Source organism: Mastigoproctus giganteus, chromosome 5 (genome assembly GCF_048544385.1).
Source record: "Mastigoproctus giganteus isolate SK-2022 chromosome 5, ASM4854438v1, whole genome shotgun sequence".
NCBI classification, from domain to species: Eukaryota; Metazoa; Arthropoda; class Arachnida; order Uropygi; family Thelyphonidae; genus Mastigoproctus; species Mastigoproctus giganteus.
Window position 1 is genome coordinate 193,438,348 of NC_143579.1, and position 18,703 is coordinate 193,457,050.

General features: G+C 33.1%; 1 protein-coding gene across 1 annotated transcript in view; it reads left to right on the forward strand.

Annotated features, from left to right (window-relative positions):
• LOC150085960 (dynein axonemal heavy chain 8-like) overlaps positions 1 to 18,703 on the forward strand; it is a 1,559,705-nt gene that overhangs the window by 702,856 nt on the left and 838,146 nt on the right. Inside the window, exon 43 of the mRNA XM_090374756.1 lies at positions 8,405 to 8,512. Coding sequence (XP_090230882.1) covers positions 8,405 to 8,512 — 108 coding nt within the window. The remainder of the gene's footprint in view (positions 1 to 8,404; positions 8,513 to 18,703) is intronic.

Sequence of the window (18,703 nt, forward strand, 5' to 3'; positions counted from 1 at the left end):
ACTAAACAAGATTTGGACCTGATTCCTTTGTAATAGGTTTTATTTAGCAGTAAGATTGAAGTTTAAAAAAAAAAAAAAAATCCAAAAATATTTTCAATCCATTTTCAAATCTTGAGAATTGATTTACTTCCCAGTGAAATTAACTTGCTATTTATTTTGAAGAGAAGATTTCTTTGCTTTTTTCATCACAATCAACTTAAGGTCACACTTTCAGCAAAGTTGGTGTTTTTGCTAATGAATAATTTTATTTAGCAGTTTACAGATCTTGATCATTTTTGTGCAATAATTCTAATTTTTTAAAGAAGGATGATATAGTTATACTTATAAAAAATTATCAAATTGCATTTTTAGTAATTTTATTACCCAGGTTCATTCCATTGACACCTTAGCTAGCAGCGAAGGGAGCTGAGGAGACGGTTACTTCAATATTAGCCTTTACTTCTGCTCAGAAAGAGTTTTGGCAAAATATTCACCACAGATATTTTAGTAACATTTTATAAATGCTAAAATGCTAATAGTAGTAGAGGCATTGTGATGCAAGGAAGAAAGTGTATGAGCTTATTTAGCATCAGCCAAAAAAAAAAAAAAAAAAAAATCACACATCCATTCTCTATAAAAGTTTGACCAGTTCCTGCTTGAATTTATTTAGGCTATCAACTTGTATGACAGATGGAAGTTTAATCATCAACCTATGTCTTTATGAAATTAATTACAACTCCAGCTCTTGTTTGTCGTGAGAAAAGATGCTTGACAACATATGATTATGCTAGTTTTTTCATAATTTCCAGATTTGGGGAGGGGGATTGGTAGTTTAGTAGATAAGAAATTGCTGCTGGTTGAGGGCTGGTAGTGTGATTGACTAAATGAAATAACTACAAAGTTTTCGTAAGAAACATTATAAAGTTTCCACTGATCCAAACAGGATCAATGGAAACTTTTGTGGATCAGGGAATGTTTTAAATGGCAAATTATATATAAAACATTCTAATGGTTGTCCGTGATCCTACTTGTGAAACAATTTTTTGTGGATGTACTTAAAAGATACCCTTCATCTCCTTCTTTGAAATAACAACCTCACAGTCAGTAGTATAGAAAATGTAGATTCTAGCACAAAGTACACTTTTACAAATGCAAAAATACCATCTCTCTTAAAATACTCCTTTTTCTTTAAATCATTTATTTTCCTAAAATAAACAAAGACTGGAAAATTAAAAATATTGACATTTTTTGAGAACGCCCCCCTATAAAATCCCTCATTTTTAATTATTTCATGAATTATTCATTCACATATAAAATTATAAAACACTCCTCTCTGTAAAATGACTAAGAAAATGTAAGTTGTATAATATAATGTACAGTTATACAAACATAAAAAAGTACCTCTCTGCAAAAAGACACCCCTGTTTTCCTTTTAAAATGTGTAATTTCCTAATATAAATTAAAAATCAAAATTTTAACAAAATGTTTTAACTGTTTTTAAAATTGAAATCAATTAAATGAACTTTACTATTTTCAATATCTTTCATACCTTTATATATTTATTTACTCTTTTATTATTAAATGATTAAATATTTTCATTGCTTGAATAAGGAGTTTGAGTATTTAATTCTTTTAATTTTCCAGTTGGAGTTAGTTGAAATTGACCAATTGATATTAGTTTTTTCAAGCTCCATTTAAAAATAAACATTTTTTCAAATAATTTTTTAAAACAATTTTTAAATTATTTTAATAATGAAATTCAAATATTTTTGAATAGTTTTTAAATTTTTTAAAAATTATTCTTGATTTTTTAAGGAGGCCTTATGTGCTGTAATGTAATAACTCGATCGTATGTATAGCTCAGCTTAATTACTATGAGGTGAGTGCTGAAAATTAAGCTAAGCTATACATACGATCTAGTTAAAAATTATTTGAAAAAATTTTTATTTTTAAATGGCAACAGAAAATTGAACTAAATTTAATATATCTTATCCTCATCATAAAGACTAATAAAAATTATCAAAAAGAATATAGAAAAACTGCTTTTTGCGAATGTGTAAAAAAAGTGCAAAAAATGTATTTGAACATACACAGAAAAAAGTCAGATTTACATGCAAAAAATCTTATGGATATAAAAGGAAGATAGATATATAACAAGTGTGAAAAGAAAAGCTTCTTATTTGAGAATTTTAAAAATGTCCTAGGGTTGAAAGATGCCATGCAGTAAAAATCTTGAAAAAAAATTATCACGTTAACATATATGGTTATAACAGAGATTGCAGTTGTGAATGAAAGTTTGTAATATTATTATAGTTTATTATAGTACAGTAAACACTCGCTAATCCAAGTACAGTTAATCTGGATGTCGGATAATCCACATTGAAATTTGAAAAATTCCGTTCACAGTTGAGTACTGTAGTTTGAAAGACACACAGAATTTAGGAAGGCAGATGAGTCACTCTGACTGCGCAGAGAGAGAGAGAGAGAGAGAGATGGAACATACATCACATTGTCTTGTGTGTTGTTCAGTGTTGTTGTTGGTTCTGAGTCAGATGGGTTTAATTGCTTATGTCGCTTCATTTGCGTTCTTCTTTATATGTGTATATATATGTATATAGAATCCATATATTACTGAGTTAAATTGTAAAAATATATAAAAAATTATTAAGTGTTACATATAGAATTAACCGATTAATGCCATCAAATGATAGAACATTATATCGGACATTAGGTATGTCCAAATTAGATAAGTTACAGTGTAATGTAAGTACCTCCATAGTTTGAAAATCAATGTAACCACTGGCCAACTATAACCTTATTTTTTCATATCTCACGAACTATTAGAGTAATTCGAGGGGGAGTGAGGTACTATTGCTTTAACTACACTGCTTTCCGTTCGCCTTTAGTTAGCTAATTTAGCCATTTTTCTGCAAATTGTTCAGCAAATATTAATAATTTCTCAGTTGTGCTTATAATGTTGCAGCAATTGGTCGGGCTAAATATCATCCAGCCTGTATTCTTACAAATTATGGTTAGACATACCCCCTTTTTGGATGGCTAGATTAATACTGATTTATAGACTTTACTATAACCTAATTTTAAATTAGATGAATGATCCATTATTATGGATATTTGGATTTGGCATACAGGCAGATGATAACAGAAACCGATGGCTCAGTCTAACATGGGTTGGTCATTTTGTAGGGGTTTAGCCCTCGACAAAGTCTCTTGCAGAATGGGTTCCCATGTAAGGCTTATTATGTTAATTAACCTAATATTTTATATTTTTCATGTATTTTTTCATGTATACTGGAGGTGCGGTTGGCCAGTGGTTACATCGATTTTCAAACTATGGAGGTACTTACATTACACTGTAACTTATCTAATTTGGATATATATATATATATATATATATATATATATATATATATATATAAGGATACATATATATGTATATCATATTTTATATATTATGGGTTTATGTAATTGTTGGCTAAGCCACAACACCGTTGCCTTATCGAGGTCCTCATATACAGACGGTTTCATACTTTTTCTGATAGACATGCCTTTAATGCTATCAGATGTGCCCACAAAATCTAATAGCTTCCCTTTATTTTTTACGATATTACATATGGTTTGGTTACCAACATTATAATGGTTCATTAAAGATTTAACGGATGCACCAGTTTCAAACTTTTAAATAATTTAAAGTTTTTGTTCAAATGAAAACAGAACTCTTTTGTGTTTACCCATCATTTTCACAATTTCTAAACAAAACAAAAATATTTACTAAAAAAAAAATTTTGACATTTCTGACATAAATAACAAAATAAAATTTGTCTTTTTTGCAGTGCAATGGAAGACAACAATCCGTGCAATTCACTAAAACAAACTAAACATTTGTGCTCTTTCCATTATTTTTTTGTGTGGCAGGTGTGAAGACGGCAGGCGTTGCGGGATAATAGGTACATTCATCTCCAAATCATGACCTATAACACTGCTTCTTGTTGCTTATTTACTACTTGAAAACATCTGTTTATACCTTTCTATTTATTACTTGATTTCCAGCGGATATTTATCTTTCTATACGTTAAAATAATTTTCCTCCTAATGATATTTATTCAGCCAATGGGAGAAGAGAGATGCGGGTTACGTGGTAATATGTAACAGATACAAAAATACATAACAGAAGCTTGTAGTAAAACAAACTTTGTTTAAGCATGGTCATGTGCTATGTTTATTTAACACGACTACGTGGTACCATTCTTGATTGATATATGTAACATGTTTATTTAAATAAACTAAATGCAACAACACATAATATTTTCAGAGTTTAAGATTCTATACTATATAATATCGGTGTAGGTACACCATAGACAACTCTTAAAGTAGTGTGAAAGCCACTCTTGGATGAAAAGCCAACTAGCTTTGAAACATTGCCATCTGGGTGGTGGTGGTGCCCACCGAGAATAAGTGACAATAGTCTTCTTTATTAGTGAAGCATTAATTATGCGAGGTAGTGCAATACATGGTAACCCGTGAAAGATGAGCACAATATGAGACACAGATGAAATGATGCCTTTCGCACTATGATCATAGTTTTTCTTTAAGAGTTGTATATGGTGTATCTACACCAATATTATATAGATATAGTCATGTATTTATGTATTCATAGCTGAGGAAGAGACACACACACATAGAGTCGAAAGCTTCTGTAAGTATTTTATTTTATCAAAAGAAGCGAGTGCTGCAAGCAGCAGGCAAAGCCCCCTAGTTTATTATTATTTATTTTTTAACTTTGGAATATTGAAGTGTCTCGGTTAATTGAGAGTCTGCTGTAGAACTTCTGATATTTTCTATCAATAGATAAATGTATTGTATTTTTATAGTTTTTAAATAAAGGCTCTTCAGTGATATTTTTTTATTTATTTTCATCAGCACTACCTATATTATTAAATTTTCTATTTATTTGTGTTCTAAGTTTTTTTTTTGTTTTTTAGGGCAATCTTTTCTTCACTTAATCCAGATGACCCCTTCCCCCAATTAATCAGGATTGGTGAGGGTCTACTGTATTTAATCACATAAAATAAATCTTCAACAAACATGTGAAACAACATGAATTTTTTTATAAAAAATTTTTTATAAAAATTTTAAAATTTTTATAAAAAAATAATAAAATTGAGGAATTAGCTAAATGTTTAATCATTTTAACCATAAAAATTATGAGAAAATCATGTGTTAATTAGTTTTAATTCATATTTATTAAAAAAAATTATAATAATTGAATGATGAATTATGGTCTTCATTGTCATATTTTTTTAACTTTTAAAAATATATTTGTAAAAGTTATAAATTTAAATAGAGAAAATTTAATTAATTTTATAATGCATAACAAAAGATTTACAAATAAACAATAAAGTTCAGTATATTCTTTAAAATAAAAGTATTAAGGTATTGTAAAATTATTTCAGGGAAAATCAATTTCATGGTTATACAAAAATGTGTTATACAAAAATAAGAAATAGTGAAGCTTTAACTGAATGGATGGAGTAAGCTAAATGCTGATGGCATCCTTTCTCTTGCTCTCAAACAGTACATGTGAGGGGACAGATTTTAATTGAGGAGGAATGGTTGCAGGATAGTAGAAGGCAACATTGATGAAACTGCAGAATTTTGTGATGAATTACAAGAGATCATAGACCAAACTAACAAAAATGAATGCCTCATACTAGCAGGAGATTTTAATGCAAGGGTTGGTGCTCAATCAGTAGACAAACATATAGGATCAGAAGGTGAACCCCTCGTCAACAATAATGGAAGATGCTTGATAGACGTCTGCATTTTTAATAAACTTAAAATTATAAATACACTTTTCAGACAGAAGAATATCCAGAAATTCACATGGGAAGCAAGCACACAAAGTCTATAATAGATTATATTATCATTAATGAAAATTTAAATGACAAAATTAGAGACACTAGAGTATTCAGAGGCAGTGAAATTAACAGTGATCACCACCTAGTGGAAAGCACTTTCAAAATAAAAAGAAATTATCTTAATAAATGAAGAGAATACAAAGAAAATAAAAAACAAAAACTACTAAGAAATTAAAAATACATTTGTTGGAAGATGAAAGCACTGAATATCTGTATGAAAGTCAATTGAAAGATAAACTCAAATCAGATGAAAGTAATAATGTTGAGGAAATCTGGTCAAACATGAAAAAATCAATTCTGGGAGCTGGTGAAGAAAGTCTTGGATATAAACCTATAAAAAATAAAAACTGGCTAAGAACTTGGAATGAAGAATTGAAACAAACAATCAATGAGAAAAAAAAGACCTATAAACTGTTCCTACAACTAAAGACTTACATCTACACATAAAATATAAAAAGCTTAGAGCAGAAGTTAGAAAACTAACCAGAAGAATCTGACGAGATGACTGGGATAAATTTGTTAAATCTTTAGAACATGATATCATGGGCCCACAGAGAAGAGGTTTTAAAATTTTTAAGAAATTACAACTAGACAAATGATCAAATAAAAACCAACTCCATCTCTCAAGCAGAATGGAAGCAACACTATTCCAAACTATGGTATAACCCTGGTACTAGGGAATTGGAAGATGAATCTGTGGTAACTGAAGATGAAGAAAATATAACAATGGAAAAACTATAGTTAATATTACAAAAATCAAAAAACCAAAAAAAGCCCAGGCATAGACAAATTGAATGTAGAACTATTTAAATATGGTGGCACCTTACTAAAAAACACACTACTAAAATTATTTAACATCATATGGCATAAGCAACAGATACCCAAAGATTGGGAAACAGGAATAGTAATCAATTTATGCAAAAAAGGCTCCAGAAATAACCCTAACAACTACAGAGGGTTAACACTGCTATCAACTGCTTCAAAGCTATACTCTAATATACTAAAGAATAAACTTAATAAATACAGTGAACTCTTAGAATTCTTAGAATAAGAACAATGTGGGTTCAGAAAAGGGAGAAGCACAATAGATGCCATTTCCTCATTACAACAAATTTTGGAGAAAAGAAGAGAATTCAATCTACCAACATTTCTACTGTTTATTGTTTATGAAAAAGCATATGACAATGTAAACCGGGAAAAACTTTGGCAGATTCTGCATGAAAAAAATATCCTAATCCAACTCCAGAAAGCGATGCAAAGCCTATATAAAAACTCAAAAGTCTGCATAAAATATTTTAGTGGTCAACTCTCAGACCCAATTAACACCAATAAAGAAGTCAAACAAGGTTGTGGGGACTATCACCAAATTCATTTAATATCTACATAAATAAAATTATTAAAGAATGGAAATGAACAATTAACAACAGAATACAGTTGAACAACAGGAATAAAATCCAAACTATATTATTTTCTGATGATCAAATTATAATTGAAAAATCTGAAGATGAACTATAGATAGCAGCAAGTGAACTGAATAAAATAGATAAAAAGTATGAGATGAAAATCTCCACCTCAAAAACAAAATCAAAGGAATTATGAGGAAAAAACATACAAAGAGACAAAATTGTTGTTGATGAAATAATAATAGAACAAATATCTGACTTCACCTATTTGGGAAATTTAATATCAAATGAAGGGAAAGACATCCATACTAAACTACAAAAATATAATAAAATGAATGGAATGATTAAATGCCACTTCGGAAAACAAATGACAATTGAAACAAAATTATGACTGCACAACATCACTTCAAAATCAGCTCTCTTCTACAGCTGTAAAACTTGAGTCATAAATAAGAAAGATGCACACAAACTAGAGATTTTTAAGACCATTATTAGGCTGTACAAGACTAGACCACCAAAGAAATTTAGATATCCGTGAGAAATTAAAGTAGATAACATAGTAAATGACATAAAACAGTATCAGGAAAAATGGATTAGCTACCTAGAAAGAATGAACCCAGACTGGATTCCAAAATTAGCCTTTAACTACAAACCTACAGGCAAAAGAGATGTGGGTCGACCAAGACAACGATGGCGAGATCAAGACCACCTCCGAGAATTACAACAGAACAGAACAGGTCTTAATAGACCTAAGCCGGACCAAGTTCATGATGATAATGATGGAAATTTACCTTTTGCAAGCAGGTAGTAGTTGATTGTTTGAACTTTTATCCAATGTTGCAGAAATGGATAGTTTGAATAAATTTAAGGACTAACTAGACATTATTAGAAGGGATGGTGAAATCATGTGGGGGGAAGTGTTTTTTTTTTTTTTTTTTTTTTTTTTGCTGATAATGTATAAGCTTGCATCTTTGCCACTGCCAATACTCTGAACTATAACCATTAACCATTGATTCTTGAACAAACTATGCTGTGCATTGCAGTTTTAATATTAATGATTATTCTAATGCTATATTTTTTGAACAGATAATCATGAGGGTAAAGTTGGCCAGCTGTGGTTTTCAAGAAAATAGCAATCTGGCAAGAAAATTCTTTACTCTATACAAACTATGTGAAGAACAGTTAACAAAGCAGGTATGTTACATACTAAAATGGATTCTTTTTCTGTGATAACAAATATTTAACAAACAATTAACTTTCAGTAGAATAATGCCACATTGCATTATGTTTTTCAGCCCTTACTGCCCATGGCTCATATTATCCTTCCTGTGACAGAAGAGCTTAGGCTTCTTTGAAATGAGTATCTTTATCCACAGGCTGATCTAATGTAAGTAACATCATTTTTTAATCAAATAACATTATCCAAGTAGGTGAATCCATTATTTGTTAAAAACTTGAAAGCACTGCTGAAACCAGTTTTGGAACTATTTGGTCTCATCATAAGACAAGGTTGTCTCATTTGGCAACCTTATATCAAGCAGTGACTTAATGGATTAAATCTAAACAATGTATTTATCTATACATTTTTTAACAAATAATGCAATTTCCTACTGGGTGATGCTAATAGATTAAAAAACAGTACTAGTTACTTTAAGTTGACTTATGGATAAATGTAGTTGTTTCTGAACAGCCTAAGACCAAGCTCCATCACTATCATAGGAGGGATAATATGGTCCCAGGAAATAAAGATAGAAAAACATAACACAACGCAGCATTATTTTCTCAAACTATTTCAATACCTGTGTTGAAATAGTACTCTGTTTCGTTAATTGAAAAATTGCTGTTCTTTATAGGATTTGCATTTTTCTTCCAAAACCTTTTCATATTTGTTAATAAAGAAAAATGAAATTAATTAATCCAAAAATTCCAAATTTATCTGACTTTACGAATAATAAACTTCCTAATTTATTGTTATATGCTGATACTTTATTCCTAATTTATCAGTGTATACCAGTTACTGTTGTTACCGGATTGGTTTGTTATTTGGTTTTTAGGAGCATTAGCAACTAAGGCCATATTGCTCCGGGAATATGCAGTGGTCATTCCCTGACCTTTCCGCATCCTCCGTATTTGGTGGTGACAGGCTCGAATCCCGGTCCAATCAAGAAACGCGTGCTACGCACTGCTGCTCCTTCCCACCTGGCTATGTAGGTGCCCTCCAGATTGGTATACACTGTACACAAGTATTGTTGGGTATTGTAACACCACAGTACTGAAGTGGAGTGCTTCACACACACACACACACACCCCATTTATAAATCCAGAGAGGCCTTTAATAAATGTACGTGGATATTTTTCACTTATGCATGCATGTTTTTTAACTGATCAAATCCTGGTCATTGAAAAATGTGAAATGCCACAGTGATGTGCGAAAAGAGAAAAACATATTTAAAAGTAAAATCAATAGACTGAAGTAAATAACAAACAGGAATGCTATATACTTACCTTCTAAAGCTTATTTAATCAATCAGCAGTTAATTAATAGGGCAAAGGTCTACTGTAGCAGAAATTAATTATTTATTTACTTGTAACACTTCATGAAAGAATCATAATTAAAGAAATGCACATTTTTCTTGAAAATTAGTTTTTTAATTACAGTGGAATCAAATAATTTTATTTACAGAATAATTTAAACAATTTAGACATAAAAAAAAAAAAAAAAGTCAAGTGCTGCCATTATCAACCCACTGCAGGATGGAAGCCTCCTCAACAATTCGTGCTGAGGTTTGTTGTTTGTTTGTTTGTTTGTTATTTGGTTTTTAAGAGCATTAGCAACTAAGGCCATATTGCTCCGGGATATTCTGTGGTCATTCCCTGACCTTTCCGCATCCTCCGTATTTGGTGGTGACGGACTCGAAACCCGGTCTAATCAAGAAGCGTGTGCTACGCACTACTGCTCCTTCCCACCTGGCTACGGAGGCGCTCATGCTGAGGGAAATGGACCATAATCTGCCACGTTGGTCCAGTGCGGGTTGGCAGTGCAACCGTATTCAGCAGTCAGGGGCTTGAACCCCGGTCTACTCAAAGAGCATGTGCTACTTCACTCCCGCTCCTGCCCACTCGGCTATGGAGGCCGTTCATAGATGTAATTATATTTATATGTATTAATGTAATAATTTAGATTTAATTATAAATTTCTCCTGACATACTACTAGTGCCATAACATCATTTGTATATAGTTGTATACTAAAAGCCAACAAAGTTTGCATAGAAGGCATCCTCATACAACTGGATATTGTGAATCACAGTCAGTTGCTCCAGCATTACACTCAAATAACTTGTACTTCCTCAGAAATAGACTTGTACTTATCTTTATTCTCTGTTGATTGTATCTATCCAGATGGCACCATTTCAGAGATTATCAATGAGTGGGTTGGCTCCAAGATAGGGGCTGAAACCCAGTGTGACTTGACTGTACAATATGATGGATACAGGAAGGTATAGGAAGTTTCAAGTTCTGGACAAATTTAGATCAGAAGCTTCAAGCTGAAAAATATTTGTAACTTGGGTATTAGTAGTGTCATATATTTCAGATTATGTCTAGCCCATCATATGAGTTCTCTGCCACATGTCAGGTCCATTGCACTCAGAACTCGACACATTTCCACCTCTTATGGTTTCTAGCCCTCTCCTTCAGTCTGCAGTACCCATCAGCCTCTATCAAATCAAAAATATTTGCATGCCACTTTAAAACTTCTTGCCTGCTTTTGACATATTTTTGAATATATTTTTGAATCAAGTAAAAACTGGGTCGCCAGCTTATAAAATATTGCTTCCCTTGCATCAAAAAAATTGGGTTTTCTTTTTCACTCGTATAATGGGATATTTTTCTCATCTCTAAAGTGACACACTCCTAAAACTTCTTTAAAGTTCCTTGACTCCATTTAGAAGAGGGTAGTGTGGGTTAATTAATTAATAATCTCTTGCAAAATCTCTCTCCCTCTCTTTATCTCTCTCTCTTCCAGCTGCATACCTTTTCTGTGGGTACTTCCATTCACCTCCTTCCTCACTGAACCAACTTTCCCATTTTCTCATTTATTCCTTCTACTTTATGTTTTCTTGAACTACCTTCCTTCATGTTTTTCCCAAAAACTACAATCTTCAGAAATCAAGTCTAATGATAAAAATATCTTTTGCCTTCTTGCAGTCTCCAGGCTATATGGAGTATTAAGTACTGTACTTTCTAATGTCTTTTGGGTTTGGGGTATTTTTTTGTGTGTGTGTATATATATATGTATATATACACACACATACAGGTAGCTCTCGATTTATGTCAGGTTTAGGTTCCTGGGGGGGGGGGGAGGATTGGCGCAAATGGAACCCTTTATATAATGGAGTCAATCAGAAATCACAGGGTTAGGTGTCCGGAACCAAAAATTTTACCTACCACTTTGCATTGATTGTTTTATTTTATTAGCATTCTTCATAGTTGTATTAATAATCAACGGAGGCATATTCATAGCCCTACACACATTATGCGGCTTTCATCAGATTCTATTCTCCAAATATTGCACTAGGATTCAATTAACTACTTTTACCAGACATGCCGTGTCTTTATTCTATTAAATTAAAAACTTTATAACGTGATTGGAAAAAACTGCACACTGCTATCACTATTATTATTATTTAATTTATTAATAGCACAATTAATAAAAAAAATGTTAGCGTAATAAATGAATTTCCAGCACATGTAAATAGCGTAAACAACAACAACCAACTGAATGCTTCACCACATGGTCCTTTACTGCCTGCATCCACGAGTGGTTGCTTTGAGGGCAGGAATTTTTCTTGTCTCTGATATGAATGTGCTAATTGCTGATTGGCTCAAATTGTCCTAAATCACATGAATAGTGCATGATTCATAGCACAGTATGATGCCGATTAATTTTGTCTGACGATTTTAAACTTTCAATTTATATTGACAATATATATGCAAAAAAATAAAATATAAATAAAAATAAAAATGCCGTTGTGGTTAGTGATCGCCGCTATTGCGAACCAGTGCAAAACGAGGGCTTCCTGTATATATATCAATATTTTTTATGAAAGCAAGACTGAGTCATGTAGATTGGAAATTGTGAATATACAGAATGCATAGCAGAGGTAGTTTCTTTAATCAACTAATGACTATTTATTTCAACATGTTAGAGAATACACAAAGAGGAGATAAAATATCCTTGACCTAGCTCTCACCAAGAATCCAATCACTATTGAAAACATGACAGTTCTGGAAGTGCTTGGGGAGCAATCATAATGCCATTAAATTGTAGAACCCAAGAAATTTCGGTGGCCAATTCTTTGTAGGAAGGGGACTACTGGAGGACATTCCTTGAGTTCTATTAAAATGGAGTTTTTACTATATGATTTATCCTGGAGGCCAGAAGCAGATTTATTCTGGTTGCAAAGCACTAGTAAAGAAAGGTAAAAAAATTGGACAATAAGAGAGCTGAAAGAATTAAATAAGCAAAAGAAAAAAAAAAGCGTAGGACAATTATAGGCTATCATGTGACATTGCTTCATATGAAATTATAAGCAGGTGTAATAAAAATATTGGCAAAGTGGTGACACAGTCAACAATCCAGCCAAGTTGAACAGGTATTTTGCAGCTACTTTTACTACTGAAACCACATTAGTGTGAAGAGGGAATAGTCAAGCTGAGTCAAAACCGAAAAGCTACAGAGGCCGAGAGAGTGTGTAAAGCCCCAGGTGGCAGGTGAGTACCTCCAACCATTACTACCGAAAGAAGTGATGGCCAATTACAGACCAGCAAGTTGGATTTTATGGTTGGTAAGATTATGGAATCTATGGCCATTGTTATACTACAGGACTATCTTGATAAGAATGATATCTTAGATCAGGGGTGGTTTGGGAACGAGTTTTGGGAATGAAAGTAGTCTTGTGCAGGCAAAGAATTTAGGGCTCCGGAAAATAAAGAAGTTTTCTCTGTTTTATTAACTTAAATTGGTTTAAATTGGCATATTAACTTATTTTCTAGAGTAGCTTTATATTCCTAGTCATGATACTTAGTTTAAATTTTAACTTAGGTTAATGGTATCCAATCCATGTGTTTTATAAGTTTTGCAGCTCCGGCGAACGGTAAGTTTTTTAGCCATATTTAGCCGATTTATTGACTAATTGTTATATTAAATTATTTTCTATAAGTAGCTTATAGACCTAGTCAAGATCCTTGGTTTATTCTGAATCGAGACAGTGAGATTTTGGAAGTTAATTAATACTTAAGTGTCCATAGATTTACCGTTCGTAACTTGCCCCCTTATTATACGATACAACGTTATATCCCGAACTAGTTAGCGTTAGCTTATTATCAATTAATCAGTAATATATATATATATATTTATCTTGTTAAACTTCATTGTCAATTAAATTGGCAACTTTTTAACTAAATATATATAACGACTTAGATTTTACAATCGTAACATAATTAATTAATACATAACTTGATATAGAAATTATATAATGGAAGATAATACTCAATACTGAAAAAAAAAATATATATCTAGTGTTATAACTGTGTTGGGATACAAGTTTAGGGTTATAATGTTGTACTGAAATTAAGATTTTTTTTCAAATTGAATCAAAATCATGACTCAGACCAGAGCAGCAAAGCAAAAGGCTCAAGCCAAATGGAGTGCTGTGGCTCAGGGGAGAACTAAGGGGGACAGTTGCCCTCTGAATCACAGCCTTTTAAAATGCACTGCTTGCTTGATATTTGTGGAGCAATCAGGTACGGGACATGATATTGCCAAGGGGGATGTCATTGTGTGTGCACAATGTAAGGAGTGTGAGGAAATCATGTGACAACTCAGCTTTGTTATGATTCTGTATGAGAGCTTGAAAGACATGGTGGATGCCCTCGAACGATCTAAATTGAGGGCCCATCAAGCTCTCAGCTGCCCACATCAGCAACAGAGCTTGCACTTGATCATCACGCAACACAGCGGCAACCCTCAAGGCAGAATGCGTTGGTCCCACAGGAACTAGTAGTTGTTGGTGACTCTATTGTCAGAGAAACGGGGGAACATAATATGTAAAAAGGATTGGTGGAACAGGACCAGGGTTGTCTGCCAGTAGCAAAGGTTGATGACATTGTAGAGTGGATATCATCTTTTAATGGCACAAAAGGTGATATTGTTGTACCCAATGGCATTAATGATATTAAGAGTAGGAGACTGGTGGAATTACGTAACAAGCTTATTTAATTAAGAGTAGGAGACTGGTGGAATTGAAAAAAAGCCTTGAATTAGGGTTGAATTTGAAAGTGTCTGTAGTTCTGCCCAGACACGATAGTAGGGAGTGTATGATGAGAGCCTTGTCGATCCAATTCGGCCCTGGAAAGATTGTGCAAGGCTCAAAGGGTAAAATTTTTTCAGGCTGGTCTGTACTTGTTAACAGGAGAAACTGCTTTTACAGGGATGGGATACACTTAAATAGAAAGGGTGCAAGAATATTTGCTGATGCTATCGAGTCAGTGTTAGGTGGGTCGGAAAACTGCTAACTTGGGGGGATACAAGGACTAATAGATTAACAGTAGCCACTGGCCGAGGTGAAAGTGATTCTTGCACTGCTTCTATTAGAATGAGCAGCAGCCTGAAAAACAAGATGCAGAGTATTTCGGAGACTGCTGGGAGTCATGGTGGTACAAGTAAACACATGGGTTGTGTTAGGGTATCTAAGAATACGAACAGGTGCATGTATACTTGTGTCGGCACCTCTATAGCCAGGTGTGCAGGAGAAGCAGTGTGTGGCACACGCTTCTTAATTAGACCGGCGTTCGAGCCCGTGACCACCAAATATGGAGGATGTGGAAAGGTCAGGGAATGACCACCGCATATCATGGAGCAATATGGCCTTAGTTGCTAATGATCCTAAAAACCATATAAAAACAAAAACAATTATACTTGCGTATACACCAATGCTAGGAGTTTGATAAATAAATTTGATGAATTTGAGGTATTGCCCAAAACATCAAAGGCAGATATTGTTGGAATATAAGAGACGGGAATATAAGGTGTCCTTATATTCCCGTCTCTTTTCCCGATTCCTTATATCACACAGATATAAGGAATGCAGAACTGGAATTTGGGGAGAACAATTTGTACAGAAAGAATAGACAGGATAGGAAGGGTTATGCTGTTAGTTAGTAGAAACAGATAAAATCCAAGGAAGTGAAGCAAGTCGACATCGCTGGACAGTGCAGTGCAGTGTTGAGTCAGTTTGGTTTTACATAAGCATTTGGAGATCAAAATTGAGAGCAGGAGTGTGTTATAGGCCTAATGACTCTGATGAGTATAATAAGAAACTGTACAGGGAAATAGAGTGGGCCAGTAAATCAGGGAGTCTTATAATGGGGAATTTTAATTTCCCAGATAATGACTGGAATTTGTGGGTTGGTCACTCACACAATAGCAAGGCTTTTGTGGATTTATTGGATGATTATTTTCTACATCAGCATGTTCGGGAGGCAACTAGAGGCAGAATATTCTTGATCTGATAATCAGTAGTGATTCTTCATGCATTAAGAATCTGCAGATAAAGGAACCACTAGGTGTCAGTGATCACAGTGTGCTGAAGTGGGATTTACTGAAAGAGGTAACTACCATCAGGGATAAAGGGAAGGGTTTTTGCTTTCGTATTGGCAACTATGGAGGTCTGAGACAGTATTTAAATTCTATGCGGTGGATCTAACTGAAGATGTTACCAACAGCAAATTTAAAATAGGAGGCATTCAAAGAATTAATCTTGGAAGTTATTAGGCTTTACATACTAACTAAGAAATATTGTTCAAGATCTAAATAGATGTCAGATGAACTATTGAGACATATAGTAGAGAAGAAAAATGCATGGGATATATATACATTAATGGGTGACATGGAAGCCTATGATAGATATAAGCTGGTCTGTAACCAAGTCACAAAGGAGATTAGGCAGGCAAAGGCAGATTACGAGAAATCGTTGGCAAGGGTTGCAAAAAAATAAAACAGCAAAGAGTTCTATACCTATGTAAACTCTAGAAAGAAAGGGATGAATCAGATTGGTCCACTGGATATTGATGGTTCAACTGTTGATGATCGTGCTCAGGTGGCTAACAAACTAAATGGGTATTTTGCCTCTAGATTCACATATGAAGAGTTATTCAGGGAGGGGAATGCCAGAGGTGAGAAATTGAGTAAAGTCAGGTGTAGGATAGATGTGTGGAAGTTTGCCTTTAGCCAGCAGGTAGTTGGTTGGTGGAACAGACTTCCATCCTTTGATGTGGAAGTTGATAACCTAAATAAATTTAAGGCTGAGCCTGACAGGTATTTGGAACGAACGGAGGGGTGAAATGGGAGCTTTTTTTTTTTTTTTTTTTGGCTGATGCTGCATAAGTTTGCTTTCTTGCATCATATGCCTCTACCAGTGCTAATGCTAAACCTATGGCACACATACAATTTTTTTGGACACGAGGAATTCAGAGCATCCCAAAAAATTAAAATCATCTATTGAACAGTTTTCTTCAAGATTTGTCAAGTTCAGAGAATTGGAAAAAATTGCAAAATTCATTAATTTTGCAAACAGTGTACAGCTAGCTGAAGTGCACCTGAAAATGTTTCAGTGGATCGACCTGGATGATTTTAAGATACAATTGATTTATTTTCAGATCAGCTCAATTTGGAGGCAAAAATTTATCAACCTCAGAGCTGGTTTATAAAATACTTAAATGCAATGATTATTGACAGGATGAGTAAAGGAAATGAGGTATTAAAAGTTTGGAATTCCATTCTTGAAACTTTTGTCTGTTTAAAAATCTGGCAACAGCATTGCTAACAATTTTCTCATCAACATATTCTTTTGAGTCATTCTTATTGATGAACTTTGTTAAGTCTAGTGATAGGAGTAGTTTTACGGATGAAACGAGCATGCATGCATATCTCTAAAAGTCACAAAGTATAAGCCTGATATAAAGTATATGTTGTCAGTGGTGCAGCAACATGTCTCACTGATGTTGTATATTTATAATATAAAAGAGGTTGGTAAAATCCAGAATATGGGTACACCTCTTGGGAAAGTGGCTTCTTTTACACAAATCCATCCCAAATTGCTGGCATGAACTAACCTAACCTTTTTTCACTACCCAAAAGTGAGTCTATTAAAAAAATCCAAGCTTCTTTTGCTTGAATATCTATCCTGAATTTGGCCATGCTGCAATGCGGTGACAAGGTGTACCCATAAGCCGGAGTCTGCCGAGAGGTTTATCTATATTAAATTTGTTCTGTAAGCTAAAAGTTACATTTTTGTTATGATTTTATTTTAATACCTTTATTAAAGCATCTTTGAAATAATGTCTTTTATTTCATTCTTGTTTTGATTATGCTTTTGTCAAGTAAAAAGTGTATGAGAAAAATAACAATACAGTAGAACATTGATTATCTGAACTATTTGGGACCAAGGTTGGTTCAGTTAATCAAATAGTTCGGATAATCAAACATACATGAGAATACTCAGTTTATATGAAACAAAGTGTAATTAGGCCTACAATTAAATTATTGTATGCAAGGTATTTTGAAATATGATACTGTACTTTGAAATATGAAGTATTATAAAAAATAACTGATTTAGGAAATGGTTTGTAAATACAATGTATATTATATTTATTTTGAACTTAACTAATTGTCTTACATGGTTTCAACTACAAACCACACTTTTTTATTTAGTTATTACTCCTAAACAGGAGTAATAATGCAGGAGTAATATTTCAGCATAACAACCAGTGCACTAAAAGTAAATACTGTAATTTTTGGGGAGGGGGTGATGGTGGTTAGGATAATTGATGGTTTGATAAACGACCTTCTACTGTACTTTGCAAAATTCCGAGTGGCACATGAGGGTAGTTTTTTAAAAGATTTATCCAATTTTGTCAAGCACCCTTAAAAAAGGTTCGCCACCCCTTTCTAGATGGTTTCAGAATGGTTTTGTGAAGGCGATATCTTACCTGACTAATTAGATAAATTACTGTGATAAGTTTATTAAGTAATTAGATCTGAGAAACATCGCTGATACCTCTGAAATGATATGTTGTATAATTTCAGAGGTGTTAGAGGTCTCTTAAATTGAGAAGGGATAATTGTGGACCACAAATTTTCCTTCCTCTGTTCAAAGCATGACTGTTGGAATAAACCTGTACCGACTGTTGTGGAATCTTAACATTTGTGCAAATTTAAATGTGGGGGGGGGATATTTATTGAAAGAAACAGATGAATAGATAAAAAATTATTTTTTTCTTATATATTTTATTAATTTATCTATTAAAAATAAATTTCCATTTAT